The 24,085-nt window shown below is 35.1% G+C and overlaps 1 protein-coding gene across 3 annotated transcripts in view; it reads left to right on the forward strand.

The window, feature by feature from the left end:
* Atp10d (ATPase phospholipid transporting 10D (putative)) overlaps positions 1-24,085 on the forward strand; it is a 108,619-nt gene that overhangs the window by 34,163 nt on the left and 50,371 nt on the right. For all 3 annotated transcript variants that reach the window (XM_048784432.1, XM_048784431.1, XM_015482080.2), the window contains 6 exons: positions 7,996-8,200; positions 10,380-10,465; positions 16,833-16,939; positions 17,253-17,384; positions 17,792-17,919; positions 18,041-18,293. In XM_048784432.1, the coding sequence (XP_048640389.1) occupies positions 7,996-8,200; positions 10,380-10,465; positions 16,833-16,939; positions 17,253-17,384; positions 17,792-17,919; positions 18,041-18,293 (911 nt within the window). The remainder of the gene's footprint in view (positions 1-7,995; positions 8,201-10,379; positions 10,466-16,832; positions 16,940-17,252; positions 17,385-17,791; positions 17,920-18,040; positions 18,294-24,085) is intronic.

A 24,085-nucleotide genomic window follows, 5' to 3' on the forward strand; every position in this document is an offset into this window, starting at 1 on the left:
TATTACACTCCAGTTTCTAAAGGAAACCTCATTTTCTTAAGACTGCCTTTAAATTGGGAGTCTTTATAAGGGTATAGGTCTGTTTCAAGATAATAGAAATGTCTTGAAAATAACATTATTACTCATTTAACAAATTTGGGTGTCTTCTACATGGCAGGCAATGAGAAATTTAATTTGTGCTAGTCAGGTTTATGTTACCTAACACAATGTCTGAGCTAATCAAATTTTTTTAAAAAAAAGTGTTTACGTAGGGACATAATTTTGAAAGTTTCAGTCCATGGTTGGTCAGCCCCATTGCTTTTGGGCCTGAAGTGAGGCAGCACATCACGGCAGGAACAAATGGCAGAAGATACTGCTCACTTTCTGGCAGCCAGGAAGCAAAGAGAAAAAGAGAGAGACAGGGTCTAGGGTACAAGAAGTTGCTTCAAGGTGCACTCCAGATCACGTATCTTCCTCCCACTAGGCCCCATCTCTCAAAGGTTCTACCACTTCCCAATAGTGCCATGAGCTGAGGACCAATCCTTCAACACATTGGCCTTTGGGGACACTTCATCCAAACAATAGTAAGATTTAAATAAAAAATAGATATATAAGGCCTACCCTCAAGGGACAGACACTATTTTCTGACCTTTAAAAATTACCATAGTGTTCACATCATTAGTGATTAGGGAAATGCAAATCAAGCCTACACTGAGATTTTATCTCATGTTAGTCAGAATGACAATCATCAAGAGTACAAATGGTAAAGCCAGGTGCAGTGCTGTAATCCCAATGACTCAGGAGGCTGATGCAGGAGGATTGCAAGTCTGAGATCAGCCTCAGCAATTTCTCAAGGTTTTAAGCAACTTAGTGAGATCCTGTCTCAAAAATAAAAATTAAGGGCTGGGTTTATGGCTCAGTGGTAGAGCACTCGCCTCACAAGTCTGAGGCCCTAGGTTTGATCCTCTGCACCACATAAAAATGAATAAATAAAATAAAGATTTTTAAAAAATAAATAAAATAAAATATAAATAAAAATTAAAAGGACTGGTGATGTAGTTAAATGGTAAAGTGCTCCTGGTTTAAATTCCCAGTACCTACATAAATAAATGTATTAATAAATACTGCAGAGGATGTGGAGAGAAAAATAACATTTTTACATTGTTTGTGGGACTGCAAATTAGTACAATCACTATGGAAATCAGTATGGAGCTTCCTCAAAAAATTAGGCATGGAACCACCATACAACCCAATGATACTATTCCTCTATATTTATCCAAAAGAATTAAAGTCATCATACTACAGTAATAATATATACCACCGTTATAGCAGCACAGTTCACAATAGCCAAACTATGGAACCAGCCTTGGAGTCCATCAACGGATCTATAGATAAAGAAAATGTGTGTATGTGTGTGTGTGTATATATATACACACACACACATACACACACACACACACACACACAAGAAAATTGTTTTACTCAGCCATTAAAAAATAACTAAAACTATGTTATTTCCAAGAAAATGGATGGAACTTTAGAATATCATGTTAAGTGAAATAAGCCAAGCTCAGAAGGTCAAGGGTCATATATTTTCATCTCATGTGTGAAAGTGAAAAGAAAGGTAGTGGTGGTGAATCTCATGAAAATTGTAGGCAAATCAGTAGAATAGAGGAAAGGGACCAGAGAGGGAGGAGGAGAAGGAAAGGGGAAATAATGGGGAATAATATCAGCCAAGTTATATTGTTTTATTGTGTGCATGAATGACTATATAACAACAAATCCCACCATTATGTACAACTATAATGTACCAATAAAAATGTGGAAAAATTTTTAAAAAATACGTAAACCAGTATGTAAAATTTAAATTACTAATAATAAATTTAGTTTTAAAACATGAAAAAAAATCATCATGTTGTTGATAGTACCTACTGTTAGCATTTTAGGATTATCTCATAAATCCATGGAATTCCATGATTCTTGAAATGAATGAAAATACCAGTGGCCTTCTATGTTAATTAACTTTATATGTGGCATTTTGTAAAGTAGTGGTTCTTCACATTCACTTTATAGTGTAATTTAAACCGTACTCTGTTTGGTGTTCATCAGAAGTAATGGGAGCTGGCAATAAACCTTAGTACTTGACAGAGTGTACTATGGAGCCACATGCCTTGTTTCAAATACCAGGGTCACTTAGGAGCTGTGTAACTTATGTCACTTAACACACCAGGGTCAATATTTTGTAAAAAGGGGGGACCATAGTACATTCATAATACCTACCACAAACCACAGATAAAAATTAAATGAGTGAAGGTATATAAAGCATCTCATAAAATCTAGCTGTTGTTGTGTCCAATGGTAACTTACTATTACTATTTGAGCCAGGCATGGTGGCTCATGCCTGTAATCCCAGCAACTCAGCAGGAGGATTCCAGTTCAAGGCCAACCTCAGCAATTTGTCAAAGCCCTGAGTAATTTAGCAAGACCCTACCTCAAAATAAAAAGAACTGGAGATTTGGCTCAGTGGTAAAGTGATATTGGATTCAAACCCAAGTACCAAAAAAAAAAAAAAAGAATTTGAGATACATAGTTCATGCTCAATAGCTTCTACTTTCCCATATGAAAAAGTTAAATGGAAATTGGTTATATATCTTATATATTATAAATTATTTTTAGTGTTTACTAGAAAAATACCTTAAAAATCAAAATGAGCTATTTGTTCAAAATCTCATCCTGTTCTATTTTTTGTTTTAGAAAGTAAGAAGTAGAAGCCCACATTTTCTTGTCTTTATCTCCCTCCCTCACTCCCCTTTACCAATTTCCCACCCAAGTGGAGTTACTGTTAAATGTCAATGGCATTGTTTTCTCAGCTTCTTCCAATGCTGATGTGGCAGAGCTGTTTGATATTGAACTCTTAAAGAGGAAAAAGGTCCTGGAAGCTTTCCTGAAGAAGGGATTATGAGTACCATGCTTTGACCAGTGAGAGTTACCCACAGCACAAAAAACTAAGTAGATGTAAGAAGCTCTAAATGCATGTTTAGGCCCCAAGAGAAGACAATCCTCTTCCTAGTTTAAATTCTATATTCAGGAAAGAAACTTAGTCTTATTTCGCATGGGCCAACATTTGTGAATGTTCAAGGTTAGGCAAACTTGCAGGAATCGTGGTTACTTAGTGTATAGTTGCCTCCATACTCTACACTCTTTCATGCCTCCTGTCTTCGTTCCTCTGCCCAAGGATGGGCACCCTGACTGATGTGCTGTCCCTCCTCTCTTCACCTGATCATCCTTCAAAAAGTTGCAGGACCACTCCTCCAAGAGTAAATGCCTCCCTCATCTGCTTCCATAGTAGCTGTGTTTACCTCTCTTGTATGAAATTATTGTTTGTGTTTTTAATTTTTTGACTATACATTTTTTTACAGTGGGACCATATCTTCATCATTTTCATATCCTTAGCACCTCATATAACTAATGTCAGTATATGATATACTAATGTCAGTATATGTTTATTGATCTAGCTATTAGGAAAATCAGCTATTTTTTAAAATCCCAATATGAATACCAAATAGGGAAAAATGACATGAATTCATTTGTAAAATTGACTTCATTTGAATTTTGTTCTAGTGTAGAATAAATAAAATTATTGCTTACAACAATTTTACTTTTATATTTAAAGAAAAATAAAATTTTGTACCTTAATGTTCAAGTCTTGTCTTCCTTCCTTACATTCACAAATTCTCAACCAATTTCCACTTAGCTTTTTTACATATGGGAAAGTAGAAGCTATTGAAAATGAACTATATATCTCAAATTCCTTTTTTTTTTTTTTTTGGTACTTGGGTTTGAATCCAAGGTCACTTTACCACTGAGCCAAGTCCCCAGTTCTTTTTATTTTGAGGCAGGGTCTGCTAAATTACTTAGGGCCTTGACAAATTGCTGAGGCTGGCCTTGAACTGCAATGCTTCTGCCTCAGCCTGCTGAGTTGCTGGGATTACAGGTATGAGCCACCATTCTTGGCTCAAATTCCTTCATATTATAACATCCAAATCTTGATCTATTTTTTTTTCCAACCTTAGATTAAGAGGGAACTCACTTCCTTGTAATAGTAACCTGTCCATCTGTATTGTTAATGTCATTCCTTATTGTTTCTCTATAGTCTCGACCAACTTCCTCCATTCTGTCTTCAAATTTGTTTTAGTACTTTAATTTTTTAAAATTTTAAAAAATGTTTTTATTTTTTAGTTGAAGGTGAACACAATACCTTTTATTTTACTTTTATGTGGTGCTGAGGATCAAACCCAGTGCCTCACACATGGTAGGTAAGTGCTCTACTACTGAGCCACAACCCCAGCCCCTCTGTCTTCAATTTTATATCTTGACTTCTCTATCAGCTTCTTCCCTATATTCAAATTTGTGTTTGACTCACTTCCCTTACAGAGCCTATTTTCACTCTTTATTCTTCTACAGCTAAACTCTAGCAATGTTCTACTCTCCAACTTCAGATTGTTCCCTGATTTGCTGGAGGCCACACTTTCTCCTTTACTGCTCCCTATCAATAATTATATGTTATCAGCAGACTTTGTAACCAGATCTGTAGGCGCTTTGATTCTTTTTTTTTTAACATTGTTTAGTTTTCAATGAATCTTTATTTTATTTATTTATATGTGGTGCTGAGAATCGAACCCAGTGACTCATACATGCTAGGCAAGCGCTCTACCACTGAGCTACAACCCCAGCCCATGATTCTTATGCTACAAGATACCTCTGTTCATAGCAGCTCAATTCATATATAGCTAAACTGTGGAAGCAACCTAGATGCCCTTCAACAGATGAATGGATAAAGAAACTGTGGTATATATACACAATGGAATATTATTCAGCATTAGAAGAGAATAAAATCATGGCATTTGCATGTAAATGGATGGAGTTGGAGAATATCATGCTAAGTGAAGTAAACCAATGCCAAAAATCCAAAGACCAAATGTTCTCTCTGATAAATTGATGCTAATCCAAAACGGGGATGGGGGGACATGGAAAAAATGGAGGAACTTTGGCAAAGGGGAGGGAGGGTAGGGAGGGTGCATGGGGCCAGGAAAGATGGTGGAATTATATGGACATCATTACCCTAGATATACGTATGACTGCATATAGGGTATGATGCTACATCGTGTACAGCCAGAGAAGTAAAAATTTGTGCTGCAGTTGTGTACAATGAATCAAAATGCATTTTGCTGTCATATATACCTAATTAAAATTTTAAAAAAGATACCTCTGTGGCCCTTAACTATGATTCCTTCCTAAATTTTTCTTCTCCCTTGATTTCTCTAGGATCACTTTCTCTTGGATCATCTTCCACTTTTCTATCATCTTGAAATCTCTTTCCCTAAAGAACCTTGTATCCTTGTGTTCAACCCCAGGGCTGCAAAGACCCCATGCATACTGTGTACTAATCCCAAAGAGAGAACTTGGAGGACTCAATGGAGCGGTTTTGGACATTTTATTATTCACTTGTTCCTCTGCAGTGGCAGGCCAGGATGCAGTGGAGGGCTGTACCCTGCCTACAAGCTGGGGAAATACATAAGATAGGTTGCATGTCCACTGCAAGGTGGCTTTCTTAGATGTTTGTGAGTACATTTCTTTTCTTTACAACCTAGGTTACTTTGTTCAGATAATCTACCAAGGACTGGAGGTAAGGGAAGTGGCAGCTCCCCATTTTCACCACATTGTTTTAGAGACCTCACTGCAAGCTTTCCTAGGCACTGATTTGTGGTTAACCCAACACCTTACCTGGTACCAGTTGTTCTCTGTATACTTCCAATTCTGAATCTATATTCATGGGCATTAAATCAGAATGTTCAAACTGGTAGACATTTTTTAACTGCATATCCCTCTTCAAATAAAAACTTCTCAGAATGAATTTATTCCCTCTGTGATGCAGTTTCTTCCAAAATCTGAAACATGTTGGAAGGCAATATCAACCCATCATACAAGTTAGAAACCATAGTGTCATTCTTGGTAACTCCTTTTCATGTACTAAGAAAACTTGGCTGTCTCTGGTACCTAAATATGTTCTGATTTTGTCTCTTGTTCATTTCTGTTGCTACTGCTTTCATTCTGATTGTCTTCATCCTTCTCTTGAATTATTTCCATAATTTTCCATTGGTCTCTTGGCCATTTCTACTGCTAATTCAGCTGCCACCAATAAAATGTGCAGTACTCCATTGCAGGAGTAAGCAAACAGAAGTAGCATCATACCCTTCCTGTTAACCTTTGGTGACTCTTTTTTTTTCTATGGAACAGAATGCCTACACACAGGTATGGCATATAGGACTAAACTTTCAAATATGATCACTGCCTATCTTTTCATATTCTATTACTTTTTTCCATGGAAGAATGAACTGGTATGCACAGACTTTTAGGTCAAGTTTGATAAAGATGAACTAAGTCATTTATTTGCTTTTCTCCATAAACTAGCAAATTCTAGAGTCAAGGATTTCCTTTATTTGGATCAACCTGGTGGATTAGGTATTTAGGGAGGCTAGGTCCTGAAAACATACTTCTTCATGTTTATATTGCCCATTGAGGTGATATTTCTTTAAGTATCTAGTATAATTTGTAGAGCAGAAGCTATGAAAATATTTCTCTAAGATGGCATTTCCATTTAACCTCACAAATCAATAATTTGTAACATATAGGTAATATAGCTTAAAATATAACTATCTACCAAGATTTTTACATTGAATATGAATATTTAACCTCATAAATGTAATAGAAAACAAATAACTTTGCTTTTAAAATAAGTATAATTTTATGTCAAATACCAGTTCTTCATATACATATCTAAGAGACAGTGAGGGAATGAGACAGACCTTTGAAACTATTGCTACTGGCATTTTATATGAAATGCCAGTAACAATAGTTTCATTAGCTGATTTGACATTCTACATTAGCTGTTTCATTAGCTGATTTGACATTCTACCATATGATGTCCTCATTTTATACTAAGGAAAATTCTTTATGGAGCATAAAAAATGTCATTGGACAGAAAGGTGTAAGAAGTTTGGACAAAGCTTTAACATAAATAGAGTACTTAAGGCAAGTAAACCTCAAAAGATGTGTCTTTCATCGAAAAAAAAAAGTACAGCATGAGAAAACTATACTTTGACAAAGGATCAAATTTGCCATCCTCCTTTCTCAGAATCAGCTGTGTAAAATCAGGACTGGATCACTTTAAGCTGTACAGCCATCCCTCAGTGTCTGTGAAGGGAGGGAGGGGATGCTCAAATCCCTTATTTAAAATGGTATTATATTTGCATGTAGCCTAGGTACATCCTCCTGCATACTTTAAGTCATCTCTAGATTACTTATAATACCTAATACAATCTAAATGCTATATAAATTGTTGTCATGCTACATTTATTATAGAATAATGACAAGAAAAAAGTTGTATATGTTCAGCACAACTTTTTATTTCTAGCAGTTTTGATGTGTGGTTGGTCGAATTCACTGAAATGGAAGGCTGATTTTGGATCTATTCAGTGATCATTAGAGGTGTTAATATGGGGGCATGATTATTTTTTTAAAAAAATATTGTGTTTTATTTAATTATCCACCCTATCTGCCAGATGGGCAGCTCTCTGACAGCAGATAATATGCCTTGTGCCCTGTTAGGTTCCTGACCAGAGCAGCATGCAGGAATTGCTCTGCATGTAAATATATGTATCTACTGTTAACTGTGATTTTATTAGAATTGCACTCAAAGGGTGGGGTGTAAAGTTTCAAAATCTCACATGAATAAAGCGCTGAAAACTATGTTTTAGTGGCTTAAGTAAATTTTCAGGTGAATCATTTGGGGAATTTAGGTTTTACTGATTGTGTAACTCCCCTATTAGCATTTATTACGCTAAAATTCATCCTGATACTTTGAACATAATTTAAACTATAAAGTGAAATTTTAAGAAACAATTATATATATTTTTGGTTTAATATTATTCTTAAACTTTTTTTTTTCAATTTTAGGAAAGAGAAAACATATGTTGACCATTGCTGGAAAGATGTCACTGTTGGGGACTTTATTCGTCTCTCTTGTAACGAGATCATTCCTGCTGATATGGTATTGCTGTTTTCCACTGATCCTGATGGAATATGTCACATTGAGACTTCTGGTCTTGATGGAGAAAGCAATTTAAAACAGAGGCAGGTGGTTCGGGGATATGCAGAGCAGGTAAATAATGTTTCTCAGCTGGCAATTTTAACTTTTTTCCCCCAGAAAATAACTGATCTCATTTCCACAGTACAACAAAGAGATTTTTAAATTCATTCCTACCTAGAGAAAATAGAATCCCTGATGATTTAATCCAGTTCCAGATATCAATGGACATTTACTATATTTTGTAGATAATAAGATAAAATGACTTTGGAGTTCAAACACTTCAGTATGGCAATCATGTTTTTTTTTTTTTTTTGAACTTAATTAAAGGAACTTGAAAGACTTAATTTGCAACTTGGAAAATTACTTTGCAATAGAAATATGCACCTGCTAATTTGTTTTTCTTAATCTTAGATAAAGAAATCTTAGATTAATATCATATGCTTTGTTGATCATTGTTCCTAAGATCTATAATTACTTGTATAACAAAGCCTTTCAAAATTTTTGGAGTTTCTAATACCATATATCTTCTAGACCATTCACTGCACTATGTTGAGGGTAGCAAGAACTTAAAAGAAGTTATATAGACATTATATAGAACTTATATAAATTTTCTAATTGACACAGAAGTTATATTAACATGAATTTGAATGAATCTCAGCTCTCCCATTAATAATAATCACTTAAAGACTTTATCCATCAGTTTGTTATCTTCAAATGGAAATAATACTTCATAGTATTGTAAAAACATGCACCCAGATCAGTTTCCCATCTCTTTTTCTGGAAGCAATTGAGATGAAGGATTTTAAAATTTTATGTTTTTTTTTTTTAATCTGAAATACTGTTATTGAGATTCCTTCATCTTATACGTATAAATTTGAAATGGTTTTAGTTTCCTAATACCCTTATCTTTGGTAATTTTCTTCTTATCACATTGGGCCCATCTTTCCACCTATGAATTCCATTTAAATCATCTATTATTGATATGCCTCTGAGATTAGTGTTACTGTCATTTTTGTAAGCAGTCCTGCAACTTAGGCATTGGCAAAAGTTGCGCACAACTCAGAATTTTATTAGACTCCCAAATAGCTATTTTGAGGTCAATATCAGTTGATTAATCAGCACAATTTGGGTTCAATTAAGGATGAGTTGCTCTGGAATCCAGTGATCTCAATTGTAATTTTGATCTAAACATTTCTTTTGAGTACTTTCATACTCATTGTGTTTCTTTCCTCATCTGATAATTAGGCTTAATTATAGTGCCTTCCTCTTGCAGTTAGAAAAAAGAAATTAGTTCAAATATTTAAAGTGCCTGATATAGATTCTAGTATATCAAAAGAACTCAAAAGATATTATTAGCATGTTAAATCATATAATCATTATTCAGTTTCTATGTTTGCTATAATATAGACATTAGTATTTTGAGCTACATCAATATCTATAGTATTCCTCTTATTAGCCAAACATCCATATAAAATAAAAGAAGTAAGATAAGGTTGATGTGGCTTGTCCTTAATGAATTATGCCTCATAACTGCTGTGTTTTATAAAGGCATTTTGCTTGTGTATCCAATTATAAGGCATTTTAAAATTATCTGTTTGATCCATTAAAAATTTTGTGAGATGTTGATGTCCTGCTTATTTTTAATTTATAAAACTTGGGTGAAATTGAATGCATATTTGCTCAAAGTGTCCCCATTCACATTTACTCTCAGAAACTACCTATATAGTTAAAGACCACACCGAAAGTATTTCCAGTGCCTTGTTGATTAGAGTATTTATAATTTCTAGTAGGATACTGCATGAATTTTAATATATGATTTCATCATCTGCAGATGCTTTTTAGTGCTCTGGAATCATTAATTATGGATCCCATAATTATGTCTATACTGTCTTTTATTTGGGATTTTTTTTTTTTTTGTACTGGGAATTGAACTCAGGAGCACTCAACTACTGAGCCACATCCCCAGCCCTATTTTGTATTTTATTTAGAGACAGGGTCTCACTAGTTGCTTAGTGCCTCACTTTTGCTGAGGCTGACTTTGAACTCACGATCCTCCTGCCTCAGCCTCCCAAGTCGCTGGGATTACAGGCATGCACCACTGCACCCAGGCATCCAAGAAATTTATCACAAAAATTTCATGTTACAAAAAGCCTTAGTCCTATTTTAGGAATTGGTGAAAATGATAAAATACTTACCTGTTATGGGTTTCATCTTCAATTCTTGTTTTGTGATTTCTAAAAAATATTTTTAGGACTCTGAAGTCGATCCTGAGAAGTTCTCCAGTAGGATAGAATGTGAAAGTCCAAACAATGACCTCAACAGATTCCGAGGCTTCCTGTGAGTGACACATGACTTACCTTTGTGAGTGTGAATGGAATTGTACTTGGCTCAATAAAACTGTTGTGTGTTTACATCCTAGTTGAATCATTAAAGGCTGTAAATTTAATTACCTATAAAATTGGCTTATCTTACTAATTTGATAAATATGTACTTCTATTCATATATATTTAAAACAGCAGAAACAACAAAACCTTGTTGTTAAAATCATCCTAGAATTGCTTGCATTGGTGTAAGAATATATCACATGAGCTCCTATGATATGCTAAAGTTTGGAAAGAAATATTTGGACAGAAGTGATAGTTAAATGAAATGCTAGGATGGTGTCCTTCTTCAGATTTAGAATAATAAGTGGACTTTTCTTGTTGGTAAAATGATTCGGAACATGACTAACAAAGAATATGGGAAGCCATGGGGGCTTCCTGTGACAGTCACACCCCTTTGGCAAAGGCAGCTAGAATTAGGGTTTAGAGAAATTTCAAGGTTGGCTTCTGCCACTTAAGTTCTTCCGACTCCGAGCTAAATTATTTACTCTCTTTGATCCAGGTTTCCTAAGTTTTCAAGGAGACAATGAGAACTACATCATAGTCATAAATTACAGGAAGAGAAACATTTCATACTCTGTTTTGAGACCAGAATTATACTCATCTCATTACCCTGACAACAAAAGCATGTAAAGACACTGAAGGGCAAACCAATAACCCTCACGAACATAGATGCAAACATTCTACACACAATTATAGCAAATCCAATCAAATAATATATGAAGAGGATAATACGTCATGACCTGGTGGGACTTGTTCCAAAAACGCAAGATTGACTTAACATTAAACAATCAGAATAATTCTTCATATTATTGTAATTCACATTACATTAGCAGTCCATATTAAGTAGCTTAAAAAAACAGATAATAATTTTATAGCTAAAGAAAAAGCATTTGACAAAATTTGACTTCTGTTTCTGCAAACAGGAAGTACAAGGGAACTTTTTTAACTGGCATCATTCTTCATGGTGAAAGACTAATGTTTGTTCCTCAAGGTGAAGAGCAAAACATGCATATTTTCTCTCACACTGCTTTTTTTTTTTTTTTTGGTTTTGTTTTTGTACTGAGGATGAACCCAAGGGCGCTCAACCATTGAGCCACATCCCCAGCACCTCCCCGACTTTTTTTATATATAGAAAATGAGTGGATTGTATTGTGTACAAATCATACTCCAATAAAGTTAATTATTTTTAAATAATAAAAGACCTCATATAATACATCAGTTTTAGAAATTCACCATCACTACAACAGAGAAGTTTAGAAGGTGAATGGAATTAAAGTGGATTTTTAAGTGTGTTTTTTCTTTTTTTATTTTATTTTTTAAATTTGTTCTAATTAGTTATACATGACAGTGGAATGCATTTTGACACGTTGTACACAGATGGAGCACAACTTCTTCCTCTGGCTGAACATGGTGTAGAGTCACACCAGTAGTGTAATCATACATGTATGTAGGGAAATAATGTCCATTGCATTCCACCGTCCTTCCTATCTCTACTCCCTCTCCCCTTCCTTCACTCCCCTCTGCACAATCCAGTTCCTTTGTTCTCCCCACCTGCTCAGCCCTTTTTAATATTTTGATTTAGAGACAGAATCTCACTGAGTTGCTTAGGCTGGGCTTTAGATTCTCAGCCCCCCAGGCTGCTGGGATTACAGGTGTGCTCCATTACACCCTACTCTCTCACCGGTTTTATTTGAAATTACACTGGAGATTCTAACTAGTATGGTCAGGTAAGAAAAGAAAAGAAAAAAGGCCTCAAATAAGAAAGAAAGAAGTAAAACTGTCTTTTCTTCATAGATGAAGTAATGTTCTGATAAATTTGACAAAATACGAAAGAGCTGTAAGCTAGAAAACACTAAACACTGCTGAGGAAGATTTAATACCTAAGTGAATAGAGAGATATATATTGTTCATGGGTCAGGACTCAACATTGTTATGAGTTTTTCCCCAAAATTGATCAATAGATTTAGTGTAATCTCAATCAAAATCTCAACAAACTTTTTTAGAAATTAACAGGGTTATTTTAAAACTTATGCAGAGATTCAAAGAACTTATAATCAATAAAGCAATATTGAAAGAGGCGAAAAAGTTAGAGCTACCACTGCCTGATTTCAAGACTTATTATAAAGGTATGGTAAGCAAACCAGTGTCGCTTGGCATAAAGATAAAATAACAGATCAATGGAAAAGATAATGGAGTTTAAAAATAGACCCACATGTTTACAAACAACTTGTTTTTCACAATAGTGCAAAGACAACTTAATGGAGAAAAATTATCTTTTTGCACAACTGTATAGCTCTATATTTTAAAAATGAACCTCAATCTATACCTTTCACCAGTTACAAAAATTAATGAAACATGTATCCCCAGACTTAAATGTAAACTAAAATCATAAATGCGTGATTTGACGTATAAATTTCTAGAAAACAAAAACGAACCTACATTGTCAGAAAGCACAGTAAGGTTCTTTGGATGGGAAAGTTGGAAGGAGAGATTACAAACAGGCATGAGAAAATTTTGGGAAATGATAGACATGTTTACCATCTTGGCTCTGGTGATGCTTTTATTCTTTAAATATGTGTAATTGACTCTTATGAATTATTCTCCATTTCCTCAGGCTCGACCTGAGGTGAGCTAAGTCTTTGGGTATGCTCAGCCAAGCTCAGACTTGCCCATGGCAAGGATACCCAGTTTAGCAATCTGGTCTGGAGCCTAGCACTCTGCACAGAGTCTGATCCAGAGCATGTATTTAGATTTTTTTTTTCTTTTTAATTTATAGGGCACTGTTGCCACACTGATTCTGATCCTGTGTCTCAAGTCTGACAGCTGTTACTCTAGTCTGAACTCAACAAGTCACTCCAGCTTTCCAGGATTGGAGGCTGGCCTCCCTTTGTCAACCTCCTTTTTTCTTCCTTTGAATGTGGTGCTTCCTTAACAGAAACACTTGAGCTTCCTCTGCTGCACTGGACCCCGTCTTGCCCCAGATCCCTTACCTAGTTCCAGGACCCTAGTTCAGCGTGCCATGTCATACACCTGAAAATTGTCACTTGCCTCTATATTCCTGGGCACTACATTTACCCACACTTTGGTGTTTGCCTTTGTGACAGGCTCCTCTGATGCCAGTTTGCTTCAATGTTTGCCACCTTGCTTTCTGATTACCTGACTGTTGAAATGGACTTCCTCTTAGAACACCTAGAATCTGTCTTCCCCAGTGATTGAAATGAACTTGATCCGCTCTGTTGATGTCTAACCTGGTGACTGACCCAACAATTTCTAGGGAAACATATAATAAGAGAATCAAGCCTAGTTGAATGCAGTGATTTTTCTGAGATTCACTGAGCTAGCTATTTATTGTAATCTTGCTCTGTGGCCTGTTTTCAGAATCAACCAAAATTGAGAAGCTCAAGCTTATTGCCTATGTGACACCTTCTTTAACCTTCTATGAGGCAAAACTGGTATCTTTCTTCCTATTTGTGCCCACAGAAATCTCTGAGCTAAATATCAGATTACCACCATCATAGCTATCACATTTTCATTACTCTTAAATATTTATGTACCATACAACTCCTCTTAGATCATAGAAGCCAAAACTATGTTTATTTGGCACTTAGTCCATAATGTCACCGTTTCCTTGAATGGATAAGCATTGTTTTAGCTTTTTCACTACTGTGACTAAAAGACCTGACAAGAACAATTTTAAAGGAGGAAAAAGTTATTGGGGGACTTATGGTTTTAGAAGTCTCAGCTGATGCCATTCCTTGGCTGAGCCTTAAGGTGAGATGGAACATCATGGCAGAAGAGTGTGGTAGAGGGAAGGGGCTCACATGATGAATAGGAAGCAGACAGAGACTTCACTCACCAGATAGAAAATACATACCTCAAATGCAAACCCCCAATGACCGCTCAGTTAATCCCATCATGGGATTAATACATTGGTTGAGTTAAGGCTCTCATAACCCAATCATTTCTCCTCTAAACCTTTTTTGCACTGTCTCATGTGTGGCTTTGAGGGGACACCTCACATCCAAACCATAACAAGCACTCTATGTGACCATTTGTGCTTCATGTTGAACCCTGAAGGTTTCACACCTTCAGCGTGCCACGTCATACACCTGGAAAATAAGGATTCCAGGGGGAATGACTAATCCCTTATTAAGGAACTTTGGAAATGATGGTTTGATGGATTAAATCTGTTCCTATAAGGACTGCTGAGGGAAAAATTGCCACATTGATGAGGAGTGGCCTGGGCTTGCCTGGACCTGAGTGCCACATGGAGATGTGAATGTTGGGACTTAATTTCTTCATCTGTAAGACCAGGGAGCTAAAGTAGACTAAACTCAAGGGTACTTATAACTCTGTTTCTTTGTACATAAGCTTGTATTTGTAGAGAAATGTAGACAGATTCCTGATGGAGTTTACAAATATGAGAGTAAAATCTGTTTTCCTCTTTCTTTGTAGTAGGAAAATTTCTTGGAAGAGTTGCTATTTACTTTTCTTTCTAATTCCAGAGAGCAAGGAGTACAGACATATGACAATGTTTACATATGTAAGAAAAGGAAGCAACAACTTATATACTGGAGTTTATTGCTTAGAAAACAATATAACTTTAATGCTGAAATTGAGAGGACATTTTCAAAATATGTGAAAAATAGTATTGTTTTATATGCTTGTTTAAATGTTCCAATAATTTTGATATATTTCTGTCACTATAGTAGTTTAGTTAAGCAATCACTTTGAATTTCTGAGCTCTTTATTACAGAAATTTTCAAATATGCTAAAATAGAAAGGAGACTGTAATGTACACCTAAGTACCATCACCCCAAACTTGCCTACTTCACAGTTTTTCCAACTTTGTTTCAATTGTCTTCTCACTTCCTTCACCATTCCTACATCACATCAGTTTACTGAAAATACTTCACTAAGCACTTATAGTAGAAAAGGATTTAAAAATAACCATAACCACGAACCCATTAACAAACCTAAAAAAAAAAAAAGAACCGGCCTTAATCTCATCTAACACCAGGACTTTGTTCAAATTCTTCCACTATTCTCAAAAATAGTTCTTAATAGTTGTTTTGGTTTAGTTTTTTTTTTTTTTTCATTGTTGGGCATTGAATCCAGGGCCTTGTGCATGCTAAGGAAACACTCTACCACTGATCTACATCCCCAGCCCTAAATAATTATGTTATCCTAAACAGGATCTAGACAAGGTCTGAACCAGGCATGGTGGTGCACACCTATAATCCCAGCAGTTTGAGAGGCTGAGGCAGGAGGATCACAAGTTCAAAGCCAGCCTGGGCAACCTGGCAAAATCTTGTTTTAAAATTAAATAAAAAAGGAGTAGGGAAGAGGCTCAGCAGTAGAGTACCCCTGGGCTCAATCCCCCCGCCCCCATATGTGCTCTACATATTGTGTTTGCTATGTAAGTTTCTGAATTTCCTCTCTCAAAAAATTGGGTTATACAGCTTGTAGAATTAATGACATGCTAGATTGAGCTGATTGCCTCCTCATGTTGAGTTCCCTCTCCCCCATCCATTTTCCCTTCATGTCATTTACTTCTTGCATAAACTAGGTCATTTTGCTTGCAGAATTTACTAAATTTTAGAACATGGCCAACTGCATTCTTGTAGTGATGTTTATTTAACATCTTTCTCTGTCCCACTTATGAAAAAAAAAATGGCTCCTCTCCCTAGAAAATATCAGAAAATAAAATAAAAGAGAAAAGAAACACACACATATACAATATTGCATGTAATTTCAGAGGCTTCATAGATCCTTGGAAGCCCCCAGGTTAAGTGCCCTGATAGAAATCCATGGAGCCATGACTTCCTTTCCCATAAATCAGAGAACCATAGTGTGTTCCCATTGTCAGATGAGTATTGTCGGCCTTATATTTTCATTACAAAGTTCCCAGTCTTTTGCCTCAGTTTAAGCAACCACTAATTATCATTGCCTAGGATGAATCTTGATTTTATCCATGTTGAAAACGGTGATTTTTCTAATCCTATCAATGATTTTTCACTCATCAAGTACAAAGTTATCCTACATACAGTTTGTACTAGGAAAGTAAGGACCTTCATTGGAATATGCCTGAGTTCTTATAGTAATAGGTGATGACTGAGAGAAAACAGTGAGAGTTAGAAACCGACTGCAGCTTTCTCATAGGCACAATAGGGAACTGAAATCACAAATGCAAATCTGCCAGAGATTTGAAATCTTTCTTGTGAACTGCCTAACTTACTATTCTGTGAGGACCATGATTTTATTTTTATATCCTCACGTTTGCCATTTTAAAATAAAATTGTATGATGTCTTTCTTATAGAGAACATTCCAACAAAGAACGCGTGGGTCTCAGCAAGGAAAATCTATTGCTTAGAGGATGCACCATTAGAAACACAGAGGCTGTTGTGGGCATTGTGGTTTATGCAGGTTGGTTGTGCTCCTAATTTTCATCACTGTGCCTTCTGTGCTTTTCTATAAGTTTGCATTTTTCATGTACTCACAATGCTCGGTATGGAAGCAGAAAGTCAACTTTGTCTTGATAAACTCATCAGTGGTCTGATCCATTATTCTAAAATATCAGAAAATAAAAGAAAAGAGAAAAGAGAAATGCAGACTACACTGCCAAAATGTATTATGTAACTATGTTTTATCACACTGTCTTCCAGAGAGATTTTCAAGTGTGATACTTGCTACCTGGTTTTACTTATGCATTTTCTGACATACCATGTTTCCTTCACAGGACATGAAACCAAAGCAATGCTGAACAACAGTGGGCCAAGGTATAAACGCAGCAAATTAGAAAGAAGAGCAAATACAGATGTCCTCTGGTGTGTTCTGCTTCTGGTTATAATGTGTTTAACTGGGGCAGTGGGTAGGTAAACTTCAATTATGTACTAACATCTTTTCAGCAAGATATCAAGTACTTTTATTTCCCCCCAAAGTGTCATTTATGACTGTGTCTTCTGTTAGGTAGTTTTTATTTGTCAATAATTTTTTCCTCATATGTTGATCTCTCTCATCCTTTGTCATGAAAAACATTATTGTTAACTATATTCACTTACCTTTTGCTGTAGTATCGAAGACTCCTGGGAAAATATTTAGAGAGAAGAAAACAGAGACAGCAGTTTGTGTAGCCCTTTGAATTTGACCTTTTTTCCAAAAACAAACAAATGGTATTAACCACAAGGAATACTCTCACCCCTCCTTCTTGAGGAATAGAGTTCTATATTTATATAATATTTATGTTGCATTCTTCTGATTTCTGTGTTCTTTTGAAAGGTCATGGAATCTGGCTGAACAAATACGAAAACATGCCCTTTTTTAATATCCCAGAGCCTGACGGTCATATCATATCACCAGTGTTGGCAGGATTCTATATGTTTTGGACCATGATCATTTTGCTACAGGTAATTTACATCAGACTTCTCAAGGAATTTTAAGGTCTTTGCTTCTAATCCAGCTATGCTCAGCTGTCTTCACTTTCTTTAAACAACTTTAACATTTTTTAAATTGTTTGGATCTTTTTAGGTCTTGATTCCCATTTCTCTCTATGTTTCCATCGAAATTGTGAAGCTCGGACAAATATATTTTATTCAAAGTGATGTGGATTTCTACAATGAGAAAATAGATTCTACTGTTCAGTGTCGGGCTCTGAACATCACTGAGGATCTTGGACAGATTCAGTACCTGTTTTCTGATAAGACGGGAACTCTCACTGAGAACAAGATGGTTTTTCGAAGGTGTAGTGTGGCAGGATTTGATTACTGCCATAAAGAAAATGGTGAGTGTGGGTTTTTGTACGAAAAACACCTGTAAAATTTGTCTCTTTTTTTTTTCTTCTTTTTTCCCAGGTCATTTAAATGTCTGATAATTCTGGCATATATTTAAGAATGGATACTTAAACTCATCCATACTTAACTGTATGCTACATTCCTGTTCCTTTAAAATTTAGTAGGTACTAAGAGATATACTACTAGTGATACAGTGATATAAACACTAAATGATAAACTGATAAACTAAGTGAAATGATGATAAAGATACTCAACATGTTTTATCATAATATCATTTATTTATATCATTTTCTTTCATTAAGTATTTCTACCATATTGTAGTATTTGTATTATATATTTAGTGTTTTTATCATTTTGAAAATATTTATATTTTTACAAATTTACAGTAGTTATATCATTTAGTATTTGTTCCATAGTATCATTCAGTGTTTGTTTTGTCATTGGTATAATCTAATAAATACAAAGTAAGCACTTTACAAGTAAAGTAAACTACTAGCAGAGGTGGAAGGTAGCGCTTGGGAGGGTGATAATGATATTACATTGTAGATACTTTTGAATGTCTGACAACCTATGGACCATCTCTCTAACAAATACTTGAAAATAATTCTAAATGAATAAATAAATTCTAAAATAATTCTAAATGAATAAATCTTCTAATGAGATTTATTTACCAGTTTCCTCCTCACCCCATCCTTTGATGCATAAGAAGAAAACACAAAAACAAAACAGCTAAAAGAAGAAGAGGGAATGTTGGGGACTGGCTTCCTAGAATGAGTTGGGAAGGATTCTTTCCCCTTCTATTTCATCAAAATGGGCTTTTCTTTGTTGGGAGACTTTTTTATTACTGATCATTGTTTATTATTTTATTACTCTCATTGCTTAGTATTCATGTATTTAGGTTTTGAATATCCTCTGGGTTCAATATTAATAGGTCATGTGTATCTAAAAATTTGCATGTTTCTTCTAGATTTTCCGATTTATTGGCATATAGCTTTTGAAAATATTCCCTAGTGATTCATCAAGTTTCAGTTGTCTTTGTTTCACCTCTAATTTTTTTATTTGTGTCTTCACTCTCTCTTTTTTGGTTAGTTTAACTAAAGTTTTGTCTATTGTGTTTTATCTTTTCAAGGTGTCAACTCTTTGTTTCACTAGTACATTATACTGTTCTTTTAGCCTCTATTTTTTTCTATTCTGAACTTTATTATTTCTCTCTTTCAACTGATTTTGGTTTTGTTTGTTCTTGTTTTTCTAAGATCTTGAGATATGTCATTAGGTTCTTTATTTGAGATCTTTCTGAGAATTGGTATTTTTTTTCTTCCTTTTAATGTGTGCACTCATTGCTATAAATTTCCCTCTTAGTAGTGCATTTACTATATCCTAGAGGTTCTGGTATGTTCTATTTCCATTTTCATACTATTTTAGAAATTTAGATATGCCCTTTAATTTCTTCAGTGACCCACTGTTCATTCAAAACTGTATTGTTCAATCTTCATGTTTGTATAATTTCTGTAATTATTTTTGCCATTGATTTCTAGTTTCATTCCATTTTAATATGATAGGATGCAAGAAATTATTTCATTTTTAAAATTTTGTTAACATTTTTTTGCAATGTATGATTTATTTTGGAAAAAGTTTCACATGCTGACAAAAAGAATATTTATTCTGCAGCTGTTGGATGGAATATTTTTGTAGGTGTCTGTTCAAAGTTCATTTGATCTGAAGTGAAATTCAACTCTGATACTGTTTTTGTTGTTGTTTTATTTGAGATGACCTATCTATTGGTGAGAGTGGGGTATTGAAGTTACCCACTATTATTATGTTAGGACCTAACTTTCTTTTATCTTTAGTAGTGATTGTTTTATATAATTGGGTCCTCGGTATTCAGTGTATATATTTATAATTATTACAACTTCTTGATGAATTTTCCCTTGTTAGTGGCCTTCTTTGTCATTTCTAATTGATTTATACTATTTTTTTCAGAGATTATACCCATTCCTGCTTGTTTTCAGGTTGTGTTTACTTGGAATATCATTTTTCTTCCTTTTACTTCAGTGTGTGTGTGATTTTGCAGGTGAGGGAAGTTACTTACAGGCTGCATATTGTTGGGTCTTGTTTCTTAATTCAGTCAGCAATTGCTCTCTTTTAATTGGAGATTTTAGACAATCTGCATTCATCATTATTATTAAAAGATATGTTATTGTTCTTGTCATTTTGTGAATTTTCTTCTGGTTGTTTTGAATATTACATCTTCATTCCTTCCTGTTATTCACCTTAACATTTGATTATTTACTATATTGTTTATGTTTGATTCTTTCCTATTTTTTATTTTCATTTTCTACTCTTCTAATGAGATTTATTCATTCTTGTTGTCTCATGATTGTTAATCTTTTTTTTTCTTCTGGGAGTAGAATTCCCTTAAATATCTTCTGTAACATTGATCAAATAGTCATAAATTCCTTTAGTTGATCCTTGTCTTGGAATATCTTTATTTCTGTTTTATTCTGAAGGAGAACCACATTGAGTATAGTAACCTAGTTTGGAAGCTATTTTCTTTCAGGACTTGAAAAATGTCGTTTCATGCCCTACTGATATTTAGAGTTTTTGCTGAGAAATCTGCTATTATTCCAATGCATTTGCCTTTAAATCTGAGTTGGCACTTCTCTGTTACAGCATTTAATACTTTTTCTTTGTCCTGTACTTTTGACAATTTAATGTGTTACCAAGAGTTCTTTTCTGGTCCTGTCTAGTCTGGTTCTAAATGCCTGCTATTTCTGAATGTTCACGTCTTTCCCAAGACTTGTAAATTTTTCTACTATTTTGGTGAATATGTTTTTTATGCCCTTAACATGTATCTCTTCTTCCTTTAATATGCTGATTATTCAGACTTTTAATGGTGTCCCAGATATCTTTATGTTCTCTTCATTCTTTTCTATTTTTTTCTTTATTGCTGTCTGAAGGTACTATACTGATAGAGTTATTAAGATTCAATATTCTTACTTCTGATTAATCTAGCCATTGTGGAGGATTTCAACTGATTGTTGTTGTTGTTGTTGTTTTCAATCTGACTTATTGAGCTTCTTATTTCCAAGATTTCTACCTGGTTCTTTTTTTAAAATCTCTATTTCTTCATTGAATTCATATCCTGGATTCTTTCTTACTTTTTCAACTGTATGTATGTATTTTCTTGGATTTCATTGAATGTTTTTAAAATCATTCTTTTGAATCTTTGGCATTTTTATCCACATCAATGTCTTTGCCGTCAGTTACTTGACAATTATAAACTATGGGAGGGGTCTTGTTGCATTTTTTTTTAATTTCTTAAATTTCTGTGTTGAGATTTGCATGTCTGTTGTGATGGATATCTCTTTTACTTCTATGTAAATGCCTTCTAAGTAAGCAGCTTCTCCTGATGATGCATCCTAAGATATTGGTTTATTGTGTAATGTAGAGTTTAATTCCAATTGGACTTCTTAGTATAGTGTCCCTGTGGCTTCTTTGACTAACGTTAATGGATTTTAGCACAATGTGTACCATGGCAGAGTCTGAGAAAGCTGCTTTTCTCTGTAGGTCTTCCAAGAGTGTGGTAAAGGAGAGTATATGAAGGGTACCCTCTGTGGTTACTTCTATAATGGGAATGGAACCTCTGTCTGGAATGGGGGGTTTCCTCTGGCTCTGTTGACGTTGGCTGTTATTTTAAAACAATTCTGCTACTTGATGTTCAATTGTGATGATGGCCTGGAGCTTTTATTCTCTGTTAGACACTGGTATAGCTCTAGCTGTCACACAAGGAGAGGCGGAGTCAGGATCAAACTCCCCTCCATGTCTTTTTAGGCTCTGTATCTGTTGGACAGAGTAAGGGCTGGAGATTCTTCACACACACACACTCTCTTTATTCCATTGGGGTATTTGTCAGGTGACTAGCAGGAGTGATTTGGGATGAGGTTAGTGAGAATACCTCTAAACAGCTTTGCACACTGGAACTAACTTGGATGGAATACAGAACTCTGTCCAGATGATGATTGTCTCTAAGACTGTTTAGGCCATGTACCCTGAGAGCATGGTATGACCTTCACGAGTCACTGAGCTAAAGCAGAATGAAGAACTCCCCAACGTTTCCCTCGGGATCCTTTTGTGCTGTGCATGCAGAGGGCAGAAGTAAAACTGGCTTTACAGCATGACCCCATATGCCTCCAAGGGTAGAGAGAGCCTATGGGGTCTCAAAGATCTGCACTGGTGGGTATGGTGGCAGGGTCTGGGAGAGCCACTGCCCACTATTCTGCTATATAGATTTGATAGACAGTACTATATAACTAAATAGGTGCTATGTACCTCTATAGTGCATTTGTGAGGTTACCATTTCCTAGAATTATTTAACTAGAGTCTCTTCACAGGAGGGGTCTTGCATCTTGCAGCAGTAATGTTTCATAAAGTACTCAATCGGAAGCACTGCACTATTTTTTGTATGTATAACATTTAAATATTTGTATTTGTAACATTTAAAAGGGCTAATACTAGCCATCTTCCACCTTAGTCCCTGAACATACACTTTCTTGCCCAAGGAAGTACTTCTTTCATATGTTTCCTCAATGCAGAAAAGATACCAAGTGACTAGAATTAAGTGTTATCCTTACTGAAGTGTAATGGATAAGGTATTTGTTTGAGAACCATAGAGTCTCGCACTACCTCTAAAAGGTGCCGACTTTGCCTATCAACACTTTACTACTGTAAACGCATCCAGAGCTTCTGATCTCTTTTAAGCAACAGTTTAAAAAACAAGCACATGTGCCTGTGTGTGTACACTAGGGATAGTGGTAATGATAAGAACCAGCTTTTCTTTCCCCCAGAACTTAATTCTAAGATATCACTTTCACTGAAATGTATACCTGTGTTTTTTTGGTCAACACTTCTGGTTTTTTGAGCAAAAGTATCACTAGAAAATAGCCTATAAGGAACATTGCTGCTTGGAAATAACCTTTTATACACATGCAACTGACTAAACACATCTGACAACAGCATGACATATTTTCAGACCTTTTAACCTGAAGTGTGGTCATGAACTGGCAGCATCAGCAACACCTGGCATGTATTAGAAATGCAGAAACTCAGGCCCCCTTCAGAGCTTCAGTTAAAATCTGCATTTTAATAATATCCTGAGATAATTCATGCTGGCATACATATTAAAATTTAAAAAAAAAAAACACTCCTTTGAAGAACAACTGAAAAAGAATGCCATTTTAAACTATAAGCTTCATTTTAGGAGAGTTGTAGATTTACAGAAAAGTTATAAGGACATTAAAGAGGGTCTAATATATTCTAGTTGTTAACACTCATCATACGATATGTCTATGATAAGTAATGAGCCAATATCGATACATCATTATTCACTGAAATTCACATCTTATTAGTTTTCTTAGTTTTTACATAATGTCCTTGAATCAAATCCAAGATGCCATATATCTTAGGCTAGACAGCTGCTCAAATTTTTCTTCTTCTCGATGAACTTAACAGTTTTTTTTTTAATTTTTTATTGTTGGTTGTTCAAAACATTACATAGTTCTTTTTTTTTAATTTTTTATTGTTGGTTGTTCAAAACATTACATAGTTCTTGATATATCATATTTCACACTTTGATTCAAGCGGGTTATGAACTCCCATTTTTACCCCATATACAGATTGCACAATCACATCAGTTACACATCCATTGATTTACATATTGCCATACTAGTGTCTGTTGTGTTCTGCTGCCTTTCCTATCCTCTACTATCCCCCCTCCCCTCCCCTC

This window comes from Marmota marmota, unplaced genomic scaffold (assembly GCF_001458135.2).
Source record: "Marmota marmota marmota unplaced genomic scaffold, marMar, whole genome shotgun sequence".
Taxonomy (NCBI): domain Eukaryota; kingdom Metazoa; phylum Chordata; class Mammalia; order Rodentia; family Sciuridae; genus Marmota; species Marmota marmota.